General features: G+C 46.5%; 1 protein-coding gene across 1 annotated transcript in view; it reads left to right on the top strand.

The window, feature by feature from the left end:
- The window catches only part of LOC308592708 (1-phosphatidylinositol 4,5-bisphosphate phosphodiesterase gamma-1-like), an 87,757-nt gene that overhangs the window by 9,400 nt on the left and 58,595 nt on the right, over nucleotides 1-19,762 (top strand). Inside the window, exon 2 of the mRNA XM_081204355.1 lies at nucleotides 16,327-16,476. Within this exon, the coding sequence (XP_081060481.1) occupies nucleotides 16,327-16,476 (150 nt within the window). The remainder of the gene's footprint in view (nucleotides 1-16,326; nucleotides 16,477-19,762) is intronic.

Here is a 19,762-nt window from a genome sequence, read left to right as displayed (position 1 = left end):
TTTCCTGGGGGTTGGGCTAGATGACCTTTGGCTTCCCTTCCAACTCTGCGATTCCAGGATTCTATGGTTATTCCCTCTTCCCCCTGCCCCTCCCGAGACGTGACGATGGCGTGGCTTCCGTGTGGGATGAAACACTGTGGTTGCGCTGGGATGCTGCCGCCACAGGCATCCAAACGCCCAGGGTCAGAGTTCCAGGAAAAGCAATCTCTGCCTGCCCCTTGCAGCTTGCGCTGCGGTCCCGCCTAATGCAGAACGGAAGCTCCCTCTTGCTGCTTCCAACGCTGCTAAAAGCTTTGGGGTCGTGCCCTTCTGCAGCGCCTGGTCGGACGCCACATCCGCGAGGGAAGCGGCTGTGTGTGCTCTCTGAAGCACCCTTGTTGCAGCCGGGGTGGTGGTGGTGTGGGGTGGGGTGACTCACTCCACGTTAAGGCTCTTTGCACCGGGAGTCCCTTTGCCAAATCCTCTCCGAGCTGAGAGTGGCCCCACGTCCCACTCTCTTCTTCCTCCTGCTCCTTGCGAGTGAGCAAGGGGCGGAGGGAGAGAGCGTGATCCTGCCAGAAATATAATAAATAAGCCAGGGCAAGCGTGCTTTGGAGGGGGTTTGTGGTCTTGTCAGACTCTGCAGCCATTCGCGGCCGAGTGAGATTCCTCCCTTTGCGCAGGCTCTCTGCAAATATGTCGGGGGAACTGGAGAACAGAGAGCTCCTTTGGTTAAAGGCCAGCCCGGGGACAAATTTGCTATTAGTAGGTATCAGCTGGAGATTAACAGACTTGTGTTTGTGCTCAAGGAAGGCTTCCGTATCTATCTATATTATTCCTGCACACCTCCATTGCCAACAGCACCTTGAATTCTGTTAACCTAGCTGTGATTCCTGCATGTTTCTTCCTTTTTTAAAGTTTCCCTTTTCCACTCAGTCTTCTGATTCCCAAGCATCAAACCATAGCTGTCAACCTTCCCTTTTTTTGCGGGAAATTCCCTTATTCCAGCGCCGTTTCCCGCTGCTTCCCGCTGCTATCCTGGACTGTTAGATATCCCGTAGACTGTCCCCGGGACAGGTGAGGCTGCTGATCCCTTATTTTCGAGGCTGCCGATCCCTTATTTTCAAATCTGAAAGTTGACAGCTATGCATCAAACACAGCAACCCGTGTTTTTCAGTGATAATAACCCTTTAAATCTCCCAGAATATCATGTGCAGATCTGAACAAGTGCACAACAAAAACACCCATCTATTGCTGCTGCTCCTCCTCCTCCTCCTCCTCCTCCTCCTCCTCCTCCTCCTTGGCTAATCTGCTCCGCAAGGCCAATGAGCCTCAGTTGCATTCATGTTTTCTACCCGGCCTCCTTCCCTGCCTATTGGCTCAGCCCTGCCCAGAGGCCGCCGGCTCCCTGCGTGTTGGACAAAGGAGAACTTTATTTGTGGCTAGATAAATAAATCGTTGGTTTTTGGCAGCTGCCAGCCCCTCGGGTGCTGGGAGGGCACAGGGCTATTCAAAGATTAGCTGTATGACTGGCAAATCCCTTCTGGGCTCCGGCAGGGATTTCCTCTTTAAAAGGGCAGTCAAATGGACCCCAACGTGGAAGGGAGAGTCTTTGCCCCAAGGCAAGTAGGAGGCGCCACAGGGCCTCCTAGGTCGTGGCCCCCTGATGTCTTTAACCTCCTTTCCTGAAACTGGAGCTGTGGGTGGATGATAGCTTTTCTAGACAGCTGGGTTTTCATTATGCATGCCTGTAGGGAGTGTGTTGTTGTTGTTTAGTTGTTTAGTCGTGTCTGACTCTTTGTTACCCTATGGACCAGAGCATGTCAGGCCCTCCTGTCTTCCACTGCCTCCCGCAGTTTGGTCAAACTCGTGCTGGTAGCTTGGAGAACACTGTCCCACCATCTCGTCCTCCGTTGTCCCCTTCTCCTTGTGCCCTCCATCTTTCCCAACATCAGGGTCTTTTCCAGGGAGTCTTCTCTTCTCATGAGGTGGCCAAAGTCTTGGAGCCTCAGCTTCAGGATCTGTCCTTCCAGTGAGCACTCAGGGCTGATTTCTTTAAGAATGGAGAGGTTTGATCTTCTTGCAGTCCATGGGACTCTCCAGAGTCTCCTCCAGCACCAGAATTCAAAAGCATCCATTCTTTGGCGATCTGCCTTCTTTATGGTCCAGCTCTCAATTCCATACATCACTACTGGGTGTAGGTCTGTGAAAGCAGTCAAGATCGAAGCATGCCGCCTTGAGCTCTTGGAGAAAAAGTGGGGTTTAAATGTAAAAATTAACAATCTCTTGCAGCAGCAAAACCGCATTGTTTGAGCATGGTGGATGTTCCCTGTGGGCTGTGAGGTCTTCACTGCCACCCAGCAAAAAACAACAGCAGCAGTGCAATTTTCTTGAGTCTTCCTTCCTAAGAAAGAGGCCTTCTGAAACAGCTGTGCCCCAAGATATTTTGGGCGCAAGCTCTGCAGTGCCATCTCTCGAAAGGAATGCGCAAGAGCCCTCCTGTTTCAGCGGGAGAAGTTCCCAGCGGGTTGCGCTGCCGGTGTGTCTGGCTGTGCACGTCCAGCTGTTAGAAGGGCAAGCATGGAAAACGGGACAAAAATGGTAGGTAGCCCCTGTGAGACTGTTTCAGGTGAAGAGAGCTCATCTGAGGCTACATTGGGGAGAATGTTAAAGAACCAGGGTCGTTCCGGCATATGCGTAGGACTTGTGGAAAAGTTGTGGACCTTGGCCTTAGCAGAAATTGCTAAAATGGAGCAATGTTGGGCATCTTCTTGTAGCTGGTTGCTCAACACTGGGAGGACCCAAAGGGAGCCATGTTAGCTAACTGGCATAAGACAGCTTGACGAGTCGCTTTGGTGGAAAAATTCACAACCGTCGACTTCCAGCTAAAGGAACAAAGTGTGGATATCCTTTTGTGGGAGACTGCCACCTTTTCATTCTTTAAACAAGCGAAGGTGATATACAGGGACATCTCCCAGCAGAATGCAAACCTTTCTGGCTGCTATGAAATTCACAGATTTGAATTTTAATGCTTCCTAATGGATTGAACTGACAGATTCGTGGGCTTCTTGGGACGGCAGTCTCTAGTCTTCTTAAGCGCTGTTTGGTGGTGGAACGGACTCCCTCTGAAATTGGTGGCCTCTCCTTCCTTGGAGGTTTCTCAGCAGAGCTTGGATGGCCGCCTGTCAGCTGTGCTTTAGTATTGCTGGGGGGTGGACTGGATGACCTTTGGGGGACCCTATGATTCCATGACTCCTCTGCGGGAGGAGGAGGAGGGGGCTGTTTTGTATTACTAAAACCCAGTCGTTGAAGAATTATACAGTGGTACCTTGGTTCTCAAACGCCTTCGTACTCAAACAATTTGTAACCCAAACACTACAAACCTGGAAGTATGTGTTCCGGTTTGCGAACTTTTTTCAGAAGCCAAACGTGCTCCATTTTGAGTGTAACGCTTCTGATTTGAGTGCCACACTTCCGTTTTGAGTGTTATGCTGAGGTCTGTCTGTTTTTGCTATTTTTCCGGCTCTTTCTTTCAGTTTTTGTGACTGTGTGGAACCCAGTTCAGCTACAAATGGATTGATTGTGCGACTGCGGTACATTGTTTATTGCTTTCGTTTTATGGATCAGTGGTCTCGTTAGATAGCAAAATGTTCAATTGCTGTTTTAGGGGTTGTTTTTAAAAGTCTGGTATGGATTAATCCGTTTTGCATTACTTTCCGTGCGAAAGCGCGCCTTGGTTTCGGAACGCTTTGGTTTTGGAACAGACATCCGGAACGGATTAAGTTTGAGAACCAAGGTGCCACTGTAAAAGGAAAAAGAAAAGGGACGAGATGAAAGCGCACCCGATCCAAGGGCAGAAAAGGCTGCCTTGCGCTGAGTCAGACCCCTCATCCGCCTTGCAGACGATAGCGTCCGCTCTGAGAGTTTCAGACAAGAGTTTTTCCTGACTGTACCAGAGACGCCAGGAAGTGTGCCGGTGTCTTTCTGTGTCGCTGTCAGTGCGCAGGGTCTCCACAGCCACAGCACCGGAAACTTGCCTACATGAATGTTGCTGTGGACAGTAATATTTTTTTTGAAAATGATGAAAAATTGATGAAGATGTGGCCATTTGTTTAAACTTTTGTTGACTAGGCCAGGAATATTACTTACACCCAAGGAGTACATATAGCTCAATGAGGCTACAATTTGGTGGAAACCATGTTTTTTAAAGAAATAGTGGCTTATGAGCAATAGTGGCTTTCTCAAAAGCATACATCTTTTTAAAGAGTAGAATAAGAAGACTGAGAAGTTTTAATTATAATTATAAATAATAGTCAAAGTTGTCTCCTTAAAAATAGATTTTTAAATACATTATGGAACTTTTAAAAATTGTAGAATACATTTTAAAATGAATAATGTATGTATTGTAAAATGTATTTAAAATTATAATACATTATAAAAAAAATTACGTTATATACTTACTTATTTATAAGACTTCACTTATCCCCAGGGACACGGGTGGGTTAAACCACAGAGCCTAGGACTTGCCGATCAGAAGGTCAGCGGTTCGAATCCCCACAACGGGGTGAGCTCCCGTTGCTTGGTCCCTGCTCCTGCCAACCTAGCAGTTCAAAAGCACGTCAAAGTGCAAGTACCTACCGGCAGGAAGGTAAACGATGTTTCTGTGTGCTGCTCTGGTTCGCCAGAAGCGGCTTAGTCATGCTGGCCACATGACCCGGAAGCTGTACGCTGGCTCCCTCGGCCAATAAAGCAAGATGAGCGCCGCAACCCCAGAGTCGTCTGCGACTGGACCTAATGGTCAGGGGTCCCTTTACCTTTATCCCTAGGGTAAAAAAAGGGGGGCCACATTATCTACCTGGCCAGGGCCTCTGCCTAGCTCTGCAAGGCCCTGTGTGGCCCCACATGGACCGTGGCACGTAGCCGTGACCCCTGTATTTGGTTTCTCCCCACCCTCCTTTCCCAGCTGGTTCGCCAGCCTCTTAATTCTCTTTCCTGCCCTCTACCTGCTGCGATCTGTCAGAGCCCAGCTGCAGAAGGAATTTGTTGTTGGAAATCCCGGGAACCAGCCGGTTTCCTGCCTGTTTGTGCGGGACAATAACTTCAGGTCTGCTGACATCGCTCTGATTGAAGTCCCCACTCCAACGCCTCTGCGTGGCGGCGTCTCGGTGACTTTGGTTGGGAGAACTTAATTTGTAGTGAGATGACAGTTGCGAGACAGGAGATTCTGACCTAAGGGTCACCCAACTCATGCAGGAATGACTATCCATCCATCTACTAGTTCTCAGCTGCGCAGGATAGACTTGCACGCAGGAGAACTTTCCAAGGGGTTGTAACTTTTGATGCTTGTTTTCCCACCCATGAAAGCTCACTGAGAGATAAAGAACGTTTCCACTGTGTTGAGGAATGTAGCTTTCTGCTGCAAATGAAGGCAAGGTTTCACCTTTGCCAGGAATCAAAATCCCCCCCCCTTTTTTTATACTGCTAACATGTCAAAGACAGCATTTTAAAAAGCAGAGACATCACCTTGCCAGCAAAGGTCCGTATAGTAAAAGCTATGGTTTTCCCAGTAGTGATGTATGGAAGTGAGAGCTGGACCATAAAGAAGGCTAATCGCCGAAGAATGGATGCTTTTGAATTCTGGTGCTGGAGGAGACACTTGAGAGTCCCATGGACTGCAAGGAGATCAAACCTCTCCATTCTGAAGGAAATCAGCCCTGAGTGCTCACTGGAAGGACAGATCCTGAAGCTGAGGCTCCAAGACTTTGGCCACCTCAGGAGAAGAGAAGACTCCCTGGAAAAGACCCTGATGTTGGGAAAGATGGAGGGCACAGGGAGAAGGGGACGACAGAGGACGAGGTGGTGGGACAGTGTTCTTGAAGCTCCCAGCATGAGTTTGACCAAACTGTGGGAGGCAGTGGAAGACAGGAGTGCCTGGCCTGCTCTGGTCCAGGGGGTCACAAAGAGTCGAACATGACTAAACGACTAAAGAACAGCAACAAATATGTCAAAGTGTAAGATTCCACATTCTGCAATTTGAAATTCCGCTTTGAACAGTTTGGTGAGGCGAGATGGTTATACACTTTGCAGAATATTTTGGTTAAAATATTCGTAGGCATTGCAGCTCATTCTGAATACAAACCTGAATTCTTACATTTAGAATAAAGTTAAATTATTTTGTAAATTAGTGCTGAAAAGTATTTTGAAAAGGCATCAGAATCCCTTGTATGTCCCCCCCCCCATATATTTGAAGAGTGCTTTGAAGAAAGTTATTTTGGAGTTAGTGATGGATCTTCTGACTGCAGCCAAAATTATGATTTTCGTCCATTGGAAGAAGGCAGTCTCGGCTCTTGATGGAATGTGATGGCTACCTTAGTGAAATTAATACTTTAAGGTCATCAGCGAAAACGACCTTGGTGAACATATGCACTATACATTTAATGTGGTATCATTCCACTTTAAATAGCCATAGCTCCCCCCAAAGAATCCTGGGAGCTGTAGTTTGTTAAGGGTGTTGAGTGCTATTAGGAGACCCCTATTCCCTGTCACAGAACTACAATTCCCAGAGTGGCTTAACGGTCAATCCTCTTCCCAGGTAACCCTGGGAATTGTAGCTCTGTGAGGGGAATAGGGGCCTCAGCACCCTTAACAAACTACAGTTCCCAGAATTCCTTGGGGGAAGCCATGACTGTTTTAAAGTGGTATGATTCTGCTTCAAACGTATAGGGACCCTAGTCCTTAGCTGCAAGGTTTTGGAGTCAATATTTTCAGGGCAACATTAGACCTTCTGTATTATATAATAGATCCTGCAGGGTTGTGTGTGTGTGTGTGTTGTTTTTAAAGTCGCACAAGTCAGAATTCTTTCACAGGGCGAGATTCCAGAGAATGGAATTACAAGAAGCCTGCATTTAGCTTAACAGAGAAGGCAGTCTGACTTGTATGCATAGATACATGATGAAATAAACATGTCTGCAATGAGATCATCAATTTACATAATTAGAAAACTTATCCTCCGCCCACCCAGTGCTTTTGCATTGCTCAGTGAAGCTTATAATTTTTTTTTTAAGAGCACACACAATCCCATCAGCAACATAAACCTAAAACTTGGAAACAGGCTTGGCATACATCTGCGTCTGAATTTATGCAATCTTTGACGGCGTCCCAGTTAGCAAGATCAGGGAAGGAGTGCAAGAGACAATATAACTAAATTTCAGTTATTTTCCTCACTGGTTTTTCAGGGTTGTAGCCACATTGAACTTAATGGGCCTAAGCTAGTCATACCCATCAGTTTCAATGAGTTTACCCTGAGTGTGATGACTGTTGGATACAGCGCACGGCGTCCCTTTCTGCACTCATAGACAACAAGGAGTCTTGTGATACTTCAGAGACTAACCAAGTTATTGTTATGGGTCTTTTGTGAATCGATGTGTGAAATACCATCTTTGGTTGGCATTGCATTTCTACACATGGGCATGGGGGGGATTCAAGCAGTGGGGGCCAAATAGCCACAAAACCCAAGAGGTACAATCCTGTGTAAAGCTTAAGCATAGGTACAAGAAAAATGGCACATTTACGATTTGGTGGAGTTGTTATTGATAACAGGAAATGACTGTGAATTTGCACACATGGTGGAAAATAGGAAACTGCCTCGTTTTGAGCCAGACTATTGTTCCACCTAGCTCAATATGGTCTACACTGACTGGCAGCTCTCCAGGGTTTCAGTCAGGGAGCATGCTCTACAGCTGAGCTGCTTAAAAACCTCCGAGGAAGGAGAGTCTACCACAGGCTTCCTCAACCTCGGCCCTCCAGATGTTTTGGGACTACAATTCCCATCCTCCCTGACCACTGGTCCTGCTAGCTAGGGATCATGGGAGTTGTAGGCCAAAAACATCTGGAGGCTGAGGAAGCCTGGTCCACCATCTCTCAAGGGAGTCTGTTCCGCTGTCGAAGGAGTCTTTCCGTCAGAAAGTTCTTCCCGATGTTTAGTCAAAATCTCCTTTTTTGTGTGTGCCTGTTTAGTGGGGCTGGTGGGGAGGGTGGTCAATTGCTGGGCACCTGGGAGAGTCCAAAGTCGCCCCCAGAAGGTGGTGCCCCCAGACCTCTGGCTCCTGCAGAAAGCTCACCCCTCCAAGCCGTCTCCTAGTCCAAGACCGCAGAGCTGGAAGCCACCCCATAATAACCCCCCTGGCTGTGGCTGCTTCAAAGAGCATAATGAGAGTGGTGCTGGAAAGGTGGGCAGGCTTTGCGTTTAAATGGCCCCTTGTCGGCAGAAAGCTGTAATTTGAACGGGTGAGATCAAACTACCCTGCTGCGGAGGACAGGCAGGCAGGAGAAGGAAAACCAAAGCGTTTTGGGGCTTTGTCTGTTTGGCCGCAGCCTGCCCTCTGTCTCCTTTGCGGACCTCACTTTTAAACAGGTTTGAGGTTGGTTTAAGTGTCATGGTTACTACCCTCGCCAAAAATGCATATACTGTATAAACCCCATGGAATTGGTTTTTTTGTTTTTGAAATCGTTGAGAATTATTTTCTGCAGAGCCCCTAAGCCAGCTGCTGTAAGAGCAAACGTACAAAGATCCACACGGATACAGAATTCGGAACAGCCGTGTGCCAAGAGTCTCCCTCGTGGTGCAGCGCTGGAAACAATCGCTGCTTAACGTGACCCAGGTCTCTGGGTGTGATGGTTTCTGGAAACTTGTGTCAGACTCCGGAAATCCCCAAAAGTGCACCCGGTCCTATTTATAACACTGGAGGAAATGAAATAGCCTTGTTCCTGGGGGCGTAAGTGGCTTTGCAGTGATGTTCCCAAATGTGATGGAGGGAATAAGACAGGAGTTGTTGACCCCATGGCTTATTTTTAGGGGGAAGCGGGTGGCGCTGTGGTCTAAAACACAGAGCCTAGGGCTTGCCGATCAGAAGGTCAGCGGTTTGAATCCCCGTGACGGGGTGAGCTTCCATTGCTCGGTCCCTGCTCCTGCCAACCTAGCAGTTCGAAAGCACGTCAAAGTGCAAGTAGATAAATAGGTACCGCTCCGGCGGGAAGGTAAACAGTGTTTCTGTGTGTTGCTCTGGTTCGCCAGAAGCGGCTTAGTCATGCTGGCCACATGACCCGGAAAAACTGTCTGCCGACAAATGCCAGCTCCCTCGGCCAGTAAAGTGAGTTGAGCGCTGCAACCCCAGAATCGTCCACGACTGGACCCAATGGTCAGGGGTACCTTTACTATACCACTTTAAAGGGATGCTGGTGGCGCTGTGGGTTAAACCACAGAGCCTAGGACTTGCCGCTAAGAAGGTCGGTGGTTCGAATCCCCGCGACGGGGTGAGCTCCCATTGCTCGGTCCCTGCTCCTGCCAACCTAGCAGTTCGAAAGCATGTCAAAGTGCAAGTAGATAAATAGGTACTGCTCTGGCGGGAAGGTAAACGGCATTTCCGTGCGCTGCTCTGGTTCGCCAGAAGCGGCTTAGTCATGCTGGCCACATGACCCGGAAAAGCTGGCCAATAAAGCAAGATGAGCGCCTCAACCCCAGAGTCGTCCGCGACTGGACTTAACGGTCAGGGGTCCCTTTACCTTTTTTTACCCCCCAACTTCTTAAACTGCAGTCCACCTTGATGTGGTCCTGTTGGTTTTTGGGAAGGTGTTTGTTTTGGTTTTGTTTTTGGGGAAGGTTTTTGCCTGTGCACAAATCCCAACTTTTCCTTCCTTTTTTTTCTTATATTCTGTTTGTGAGCGAGAGAGTGCCCGTATGGATTGTGATAGGGGAGTTTGGCAAGTGCGACACACTTTTGCCAGAGTCATTTGGCCCCATAAAATATATCCCCTGTGGGGTTATTTGTGGGGAGAAACAGGCGGAAGCAGGCATGATGTGCAGAGGAGATAGGAAAAGGGACGCCGACAGGGAACAGATAAGGCAGAAAAGGGGAAACAGATGGAAATAGAGACAGAGGCCCATTTCAAAAGGTGATCTGGAACAACTTTTGCATGCTTTGCGGATCATTACTGGTGCATAAAGTAGGAAAATGTTGAGAGAATGACCAGAAATCAGAGGCTCTGTCTTGAAGTATGACCATGAGATGTAAGGTACCGGGCAGCCATCTCTGGAGATCCTTGCTGGTTCTCTGTGCCAAATTTGCGCCAAAATTACAAAGATTGCCGGGGTATTTTCTGTCTTTTTTGCCAACAAGCAAATCATTTAAAGATGTGAAGAGGCAGAAGTTGCCTTCAGATTATTGGAGATGTCTGAACGGTGATGTCTCTGCCCCCATGAACAGTTATTAGGTTTTGCATTAAAAATATTAATCGAGTGGCAGAGATTTATTTTGTTTACAACTTCTCAAGAAAACCCAAAGACCGGTCACAAAGGTTTATGCTTAATAAGAAAGGGTTTTGCAGATGTATACTGTCACGAATAGTGGTGTATGTACAGGAATACAGGTTTTTGTAATTTTTTTGGGGGGGGGGGAATTAAAAAGGACAGCAACAACAACATCAGCAGTGATGAATTTGGGGTGGGACATTCCAGATGAGCAGGTCTGTTGAAAACTGCCAGGCGCTGAGGGGAAAACTGAACCACCTCACAACTGGGAGTGGCAGGAGACGTTAGCAGGAGAGGTTTTCTCAGGAGGAACATCGAGGAAGGAGAGAGCCAAGGATGGGGCAAGCTGTAAGGAGGAAGGAAATGCTACTTTGCGGTGGCCGGAGAGTTACGATGAAAATAGCAAAGGTCTATTTTCATAATTGCAAAAATAAATCCTCTTCAGCCTTGGTGTAGTTTTCTGGCACTGGTTTCAGGACTTGGCTTTCTGCGAAATACTCAGAACAGTGGGGTCTACAGTAGGTGGAAACTGTGATGGGGCAAGTTGGGAAGGAGTTTGCGGCATGCGGAACAGTTTGCCAGGCTTTTGGACTGGCGAGTCTGGGGCAACGTTCAAATTTGTTTGTTTATTTGTTCCATGAAATGTATGTTGTAAAGCAGGGCTCGGCAACCTAAGGCCCATGCGCCACAAGCGGCCCACGGGGGTCTTTTAACTAGCCCACAAGTCGCCCCCAAACTGAGCTGCCCTCTCGGTGAGTCCCTGTGCACTGTGCTAAACCGGTGCAGCACAGCGTGGGGACTCGCTTCTGCGGCGCCGGAAATCACGTCTGCACAGACGCGGATGGCAGAAATCACGGGCTGGTGCGCAATCCGGCCCACAGACGGATCTCCGCTGGCATGAACCAGCCCGGGCAAGGTGCACCTTTTTTTTTTATAAGATATTTATTTTAAAAATTTGGATATAAGAAAAAAATGAAAAATAAACATACAAAATAATAAACAATTAAAAACACACATTAATTTTCAATGACATAACTTCCATACCCTTATTTCCTGCGACCTCCTCATACTTCCCTTCTTTGTATTCCAGTTCAATTTGTTAGTTCGGCAAATCCTTACCATTAAACTTTTACCCATTTATAATCCTTTTTTCATGTCTCCTAAAGCATTACAGCTGGAAACCACTTAGTTTCTATCCAACATCTTTCTAACATTCATTCATTTTACAATATTTCTTTAAATAGTCCTTAAATTTCTTCCAGTCTTCTTTCACCGACTCTTCTCCCTGGTCTCGGATTGCCCACCCCTGTCGTGAAGCAACAGCCCCCTCAACACGGTTTACAAAGAGGATAAAATGATAAAATTATCAATAAGCAAAAATAACAATCGTACTGTAAGGCTTTCGAAAAGTTAAAGCAGCAGTAGACTAATAACGTATTAAAAGCGCAGCAACTTTCTGTAAACTGAAGTCCATGTGTCCAGACACAGAGACCCCAAAAGAAGGAGTGGTCAGTAGGTGACAGTGATGTCACCTGTCTGGTGTCCATAGGCAGGGAGTTCCAAAGGGAAATATTGAGTTCTTAACAGATGTGGAACGGGCATTGTGTGGCACCTGTAACAGCACCACTTTTCCCCATCAAAGCCATCTGGTGGGCATATTTAGAGCAAGGTGATCTCACAGGTGAACCGGTCCCAAGTTGCTAAGTTGTTTTATCTGCTAATAGTAACGCCTTGAACTTGGCCTCAAAGCAAATGGGCAACCATTGCAGATCTCTGAGCCACAGGTGTTAATATGCTATAGGTTTTAACCTGCACGGTTGTTTTTTCCACGTTCTTTAAAAGTTGTTATTAAAAATGGCCGGTGGTGATGGATGGGAATCAAGGGGCCTGGGACAGCCAGAGGAATTGTGGGCCATCGGGCATTGCTTCCGCAAGGCGGGGCCAGACCAAGGCAACTTCGCTACGCAGGGCAGAATGTCAAAAGATGGGCTGTTCCTAAGTCACAGTGCACTGTGCCCGTGTCAGAAACTCAGATATATAAACTTGGCACCAATTGGCTCCTTAAACCAAGGTTACGGTGGCCCAAATAGGATGTCTAGTGCCCATTTTGATATTTTCTGATTTTTATGGTTTACCACACATTGTAATTGGAGTGCTATTTTGTATCATGTAGCTTTTCGGACTGTTGAAGCGTGTAGCGAAACCTGTAATATATCCGGAGAACAAGTCTCCCTTTGCCCAATTGCTTTGTGTTTCCAACTCAAGACCCATTGAAGAACATCTCATCCAGTTCAATCTTTGAAAAACAGCTTTGAAAAACTTTTCCATATTCTCCAGTGTGGCGAATCCTTGCTATTGTGGCGGCACGGGGTTGCCATTCTGTGACTGGACTTATTGTTGAACGGTTCATTTATCCAGTCTGTATAACGTTTACTGCGCATGTAACTTGTTAAGATACAGTTGTACATTTATCCACTCCATGTTTACAGTATCTCCAGGCTTTGTTTTGCACATGGCATCTTAGTATGTTTGTTGCTTGAATGGTTACAAGTCTATCTCTATTCTAGTTATTATTCTAGTGAATTTGGTTTTATAGTTATATATATTTTTATAAGATATTTATTAAGATTTTCAGAAAAATTACAGAATAAAAGAAAAAAAGAAAAAAGGAAAAAGAAAAATACAAAATAAAAATAGTTAAAGAAACAGTTCAATCTTTCTATCACATATTTTTCATTTGCTTATTTCCCGGACCTCCTCACGCCTTCCTTTTCTGTATTCCAGTTCCAATTGTTAATTCAGCAAATCCCTCCCCTCTTCATTCATCTTAATCTCAATTTTTAAATATTATAACATTAATTTTTTTTTACCTATTAATAACCATTTTCTCATATTCCCTTATAGCATTACAGCAAAAGACCACTTAGTTTCTATCCAACATCATTTTAACATTCATTAATTTTACAGTGTTTCTGTAAATAATCTTTGAACTTTTTCCAATCTTCTTCCACCGACTCTTCTCCCTGGTCTTGGATTCTGCCAGTCATTTCTGCCAGTTCCATATAGTCCATCACCTTTATCTGCCATTCTTCCCTGGTGGGTAGATCTTGTGTCTTCCAGTACTTTGCAATAAGTATTCTTGCTGCTGTTGTTGCATACATAAAGAAAGTTCTATCCTTCTTTGGCACCAATTGGCTGTCCATGCCCAGGAGAAAGGCCTCTGGTTTCTTCAGGAAGGTATATTTAAATACCTTTTTCATTTCATTATAAATCATCTCCCAGAAAGCCTTAATCCTTGGGCACGTCCACCAAAGGTGAAAGAATGTACCTTCAGTTTCTTTACATTTCCAACATTTATTATCGGGCAAATGATAGATTTTTGCAAGCTTGACTGGTGTCATGGTTTTATACTTATAAGCCAGTTTGTGGTGGTGTTGTTTTGTTGCATAGTTCAGATGACAACCTTGAGCTGGGTTAAGAGCTTCGAGAACTGAAACCGCATATCTGTTGGCCTGTTCTGTCCTTTTTTTGCTAAGGGTGACGCAGACCATTCATAATGTAGGAATATTCTTCACATCTGTGAGCAGGGCAGTGGGGTGGGGTGAGCGAAGACAAGCGATGGCAATTCACTATAACCTCGTTCCCTGCTCCTGCTCAGGCTGCACAGAAAAGGCCTTTTGATTCCCGAAACTCATTCCGACTGGGTAGATAAAATATGCCTGATAGAATTCTACAGGACAGGGTATTGGTGTCCCAGATTCAAGGATGCCCAGGGGTGCACCTCCAGATGGCGGAGGCGTCAGGAACCACCCTGGCACCCAGGCATCTTCACTTGGTTGCGGGTTCAAAATGCTCCTGGCGCCTGGCTAATTTTGAACACTGCACAGTATCTGTCAGGGGACTGCCATCGGAACCGGGGAGGGAGAGTGCCTCCAAAGCTCCTGAGGAGCAGCTCTTCTTCCAGCGGTGGGAAAAGCCACACCTCCAGTGGGGAAGAGAGGGAAGGGGCCAGCCAGGTGAGGAAAGGGGTCGAGGATGCTGCTGAGAGGCCCAGTGCCTCACCTCGCCAGGCTGGCCAGGAGGGACGCACGCCACCTCCATCACCCAGCTTGCACAGAGGAGTGAGACGCAAGGAGGGGAGGAGGAGACTTGGGGTGCCAAAGTTCTTACGTTGGGGGAGAAGCCGGAAGGGGCCACTCCCGGATTCTGCAAGTAACTGATATGGACATAAACTTTGTGGTTCTGCACTGTAAATAGTTTGCACATAGCTATCAACTTTCAGATTTGAAAATAAGGGATCAGCAGCCTCAGCTATCCCGGGGACAGTCTACTGTACAGAATATCTAACAATCCGGGATAGCAGCGGGAAGCAGCGCTGGAATAAGGGAATTTCCTGCAAAAAAAAAGGGAAGGTTGACAGCTATGTGTTTGCAGCAATAAAACCTGTAAAAGACAGGTTGGAGTCGTGCCTGGTTACTCACGAGCAACCACCAACAGCATCTGACAGTATCCAAGGCATGACGAGCCATTTTGTCACTCGAGGCCAAAAATCCTCTCCCTGGGAGTAAAAATATCGCAATAATAATGGATGCTTTGAAGAAGTAACCCTTTGACACCCAAGGCAGCTGCCTCCCTCTGCCCAACGACAGAGCCAGCCCTGTCCTTAGGAGGACACCATACTGAGCTCCCCGGTCTTGGCGTCCCTTCTCATGCCAAGCCCACTGTCCTGACTTCCCCTCCGTCTCCAGATTTCTCTCAAGGGGGGCGACTTAGTAAGAGAAATTCCCAGGCCCGGGCTAAATGCAAACGGGCGATGGCCTGGAGTTTCTTGACTGCATCCCGACGTTTCCAGGGCAACCGGGCCCTGCATGAGGCTGGCCATGTGGAAGCGGTTTGAGAAAAGGAGAGGGGCCCCGGGAACAAAGGCTGTTTCACTCCCAGACTGGAGGCCTGCGTGGCGGGTTACGTGTTTCGAGGGAGACGGTCCGCGCATTTGGCTGAGAGGCGACTGCTAAGTACTGGGCACGCATGTGAAGCAGCCCGGGGGGGGCAGACTGTGCAGATATTCAACAGGGACATCCCTCCCTGCCTTCTCGCCTTCGTTGCTTCATCTCTATGCTGGGGAGAGCTGCATCTGTTGAATTCTGCCTGCGATGCATTGAAAGGCTCGAAGCTTCCACCAAAAAACTCTTCCATTTCAGAGGGAGAGCTAGTGAGAAATGCAACGTTCTCTCTTGGCTGTAAACAACATGAGGGTTAGTGTTAAGTTGATTAATTGATTCTGTATAATCTAGATTAATTCATTCCACATAAATACCACCCTGGGAATCTTATAAATTGCCTCTTAATATGAAAGGAATGAGGTGGTGGTGGGAACTTCAAGTTAATTAGTGCAGAATATTATTATGATTGTTGTTGTTGTTGTTTATTAACCTGACCTTCACCAGAACAGCCCAGGGCAAGTGACAGCAATATAAAATACAGCATTAAAAACTATTTAAAACAATTTCAAATCACTTCCCATGAGGTGTCTCAATGCAATTTGCAATGCAATGAAAACCTACAGAGAAAAAACTGCATATAGAAAAACAGCAAAAGCACTGGCATATATAAAGGCAAGTTTGAAAATTATATATAAATAATAATAATTTTGAACAATAGCAACAACACACATATATAAAATCAGTTCTAATCCAATGCAGATATCAACAAGGATGAAATGCATGAATCACAGGCTGCGGTCGTTGCAATCCCCAGTGTCAGAAGAAGAGGGGATCAAATCTATTACACACATTGCTGAACCTGATTGCTACCACGCATATAGTGATCGCAATACCTTATGAAATGATTTCTCTCAGGGTTACTGTTATTTGTCTTATTTTATATACCGAATTTAATTTTCAAAAATCTATTTCAAAAGAAAAGAAGGGAGAATCTGGAAACAGTGAGGTGATGTTGAGCAAGCCTAAACCTACCAGGTCTTTGGAAAAAAACATTGACACATGTCCATCTCTTTCTCTCCCTCTCTCTTTAACTTGCAGTGGACATTAGGGAAATTAAGGAGATCCGTCCAGGGAAGAATTCCCGGGATTTTGAACGATACCCAGAAGATGCTCGGAAACTGGATTCGGCTTTGTGCTTCGTTGTCTTATACGGAATTGACTTCAGGCTGAAGACCTTGAGCTTGGCTGGTCAGTGGGGTCAATGGGGAGGAGCCTGGGGGAGAGGGGAGGGCGAATCTTTACACCCCTTGCCAGGGAGGGAGGGGATTTTTGCCACTTTTTCAGTCCCTTCCAAGCCTACGATTCTATAAAGACACCAAATCCATTTTATTGACTAGAAAGTCGAGGCCTGGGCGAGGAGGAGAGCAGGAAGGTGCTTTACTGACTCCTCGCCTTGCGTACGCAAGCAGAGACCGCCTCTTTTTACCTGGAAATTCAATTGCAACCTGTTCCCTCCCTCCCTGGGTCGCCATTAATAGATGAGCAAAAGAATGAGATTTGGAAACTGAGCTGTTTCAATTTGCAGCGTCTACTTTCTATTAAGCAAACCGAGACTGTCTGTGGTTACACCTTGCTCGGATTAGCATAGATGGAAGATTACTTTCTCCTAATTAGGTTGCGCTCTGAGATAATCGCCCGAGTTTCTCGCAGGAGCGACGGACGCATGGCAGCGGGAGTTGTGGTGAGAGGAGGGGTTCTCCTCGCCTGATCTCCAGCCTGTTGCTCTTTGCCAGAGCCGATCCTATGCGCCTGGTGGTTTTTGTGGCACCGTACTTACCTCGCTGCTGCCTGCACATCCCAATGAACAGCAGCAACAGGACTGACCCAGTGCCGGATTTATGTACAGTGGACGGTCGGGTTGCGAACGTGATCCGTGCGGGATGCACGTTCGCAACCTGCAGCGTTCGCAACCTGCGTCTGCGCATGTGCGGGTTGCAATTCGGTGCTTCTGTGCATGTGCAAAGCACAATTTTGCGCATGTGCGGCCACCGAAACCCGGAAGTAACCCATTCCGGTACTTCCAGGTTTTGGCGGTCCATAACCCAAAAAGACACAACCTTGAAGTGGTTGTAACCCAAGATATGACTGTATAAGCTAAGCAAGCTATAGCTTAGGGCATGGGTATGCAAACTAAGGCGCAGGAGCAGGATCCGGCCCGTGGACGGTCCAGGAATCAGCGTGTTTTTACATTAGTAGATTGTGTCCTTTTATTTAAAATGCATCTCTGGGTTATTTGTGGGGCATAGGAATTTGTTCTCCCCTCCCCCCCAAAAATATAGTCCTGCCCCCCACAAGGTCTGAGGGACAGTGAACCGGCCCCCTGCTGAAAAAGTTTGCTGACCCCTGGCTTACGGCCCCGCTCTCTTGGGGGTCCAAAAAAAATTTAAAGGGGAAAAAACCTGAATGTACATTTCCAAAATATAAGATAAAAAATACCGTATTTTTTGCTCCATAACACTCACTTTTTTCCTCCTAGAAAGTAAGGGGAAATGTCTGTGCATGTTATGGAGCGAATGCCTGCGGATGGCGGGGGGATCTGCTGCAGTCGTGAGCAGAGGATCCATGGTTCCCCTTCCTTCCCTCCTCCGTGGCTCGCTTTGCTCACTTTGAAACAGCAAAGCGGGAGAAGAGCCGCTGAGTGGGGAGGAGAGAGGGACAGAGAGCCTGGTTACAAAGCACGGATCCACATGGATCCTCAGGATTTTTGCACTGGGTCACCCCAAATTCACCATCAGATCACATAGCATGTCCATGGCGACAGCTTGCACCAAAAAAATCACGCATCCACTGTTTCCTGGGGCCGCAGTGGTGCAAAAACATGGTTACAAAGCATGGATCCACATGGATCCTCAGGATTTTTGCATTGGGCTACCCCAAACTCACCCTCAGATCACATGTCTGCGGCCACAGCATGAACCACAAAAATCATACATCCACTGTTTCGTTTAGAATATTTTTTTTCTTGTTTTCCTCCTCTAAAAACTATGTGCGTGTTATGGTCGGGTGCGTGTTATAGAGCGAAAAATACGGTATATAAAATAAAACGTACATACAGCAACAGTGTTTTGCATTGTGTAGGCTCCTAGGATGTAAATCATGGGCCCCGCCTGCTAGCCTGCTCCCTAAAATATCACTGAAATATAACTGGTTTGCTCATTTCTATATATAGGGGGCCTACATTCTGCATGGACTGGTTGCATGGCAACATGTGCAAGGCTTTAGATACCTATTAGGTCCATAAATTACCATATAGCACCCCCAAACCCGGCCCTCCAGATGTTCTCTGCTTGGCTTGATGCTGTTTCTGGAATCTAAAGGGTGATGTTCTCAGCCTGTTTTGTCTGCCTCTGGCCTCTGGCCAGGACAAATAAGCATCGTATGACTAACGCAACGCCTATGGGGTGTGGCGCACCTGCCTTCCGCTCTGCTTTTACGGCAGCATTCAACTCTCCCTGTAATTTTCCCACCAGAAAACATCCCTATTTCCCTTTGTGCAAATCCACGCTCCAGTTTCCCTAAAGGGGAACTTCTGTATCGGGTGTCACCGAAACGGTACAAGGCGTTGCATAGCAATGGACGTGGGAACAGAGGAAGCTGCCTTACCCTGAGCCCAGACCATTGGGTCCGTCAATATTGTCTACTCGGACTGGCAGCTGCTCCCCAGGGTTTCAGACAGGAGTCTTTGCCCCCAGGCCTGACTAGAGATTCTGGGGCATTTCTAGTTACCCAAATACATAATGCGCACAAAATATCAAAACAGCAGCCTGTAGGCTGGGGCAATAATAAAATTAATAAATGAAGTTGATGGACTATGCCGAAAAGGCTAAAATGACAGGAAGAAATCAGGAAGACGAAAAAAATTAATAAGGAATGGGGAAAATACCGTACATAACTTATCTTGAAGACTATTGTAAACAGTTAAAATCATTAGTAGGATTGGAATATCACTTGTCGTTTAAGGGTGAATTCTAGACACAATGGAAGAAGTAAAGGGTTTGGATTATCATAAAAATGCAGGAGGGAATGATTAATAATCTGAAGGCAGCCCTGTTTAGGGCAGCTTTTAATTTTTGATGTATTACGGTATTTTAATATTTTGTTGGAAGCCACCCAGGCGGGGTATAAATAAATTATTATTATTATTATTATTATTATTATTAGACCCACAAATGGTAAGATGGAAGCCAGGAGATTCCTTGGAATCTTGTTTTTATGATTTATGTTTGATATATCTCTCTAAAATTTTAATTTGAAAAACCAAATAATTTCTAAAATAAAATAAATGCACCCAAGTGATGTTAACAGCCAGCAAAAGCTTGAGAAAATATCTGATTTTTTTAGCCGGCACTGAAACGGCACCATGCAATCATGGAATTGCCGAGTCGGATGGGACCGCGAGGCTCATCTTTTCCAACCCCCAGAGAGATTTCACATACACACACACTTGCACTAAATAAATAAATGCACATGTCAG

Source organism: Podarcis bocagei (genome assembly GCF_964188305.1).
Source record: "Podarcis bocagei genome assembly, chromosome: 8".
Classification (NCBI taxonomy): domain Eukaryota; kingdom Metazoa; phylum Chordata; class Lepidosauria; order Squamata; family Lacertidae; genus Podarcis; species Podarcis bocagei.
Note: the sequence above shows the minus strand (reverse complement) of the source record. Positions and strands in the feature narration are given on the sequence as shown.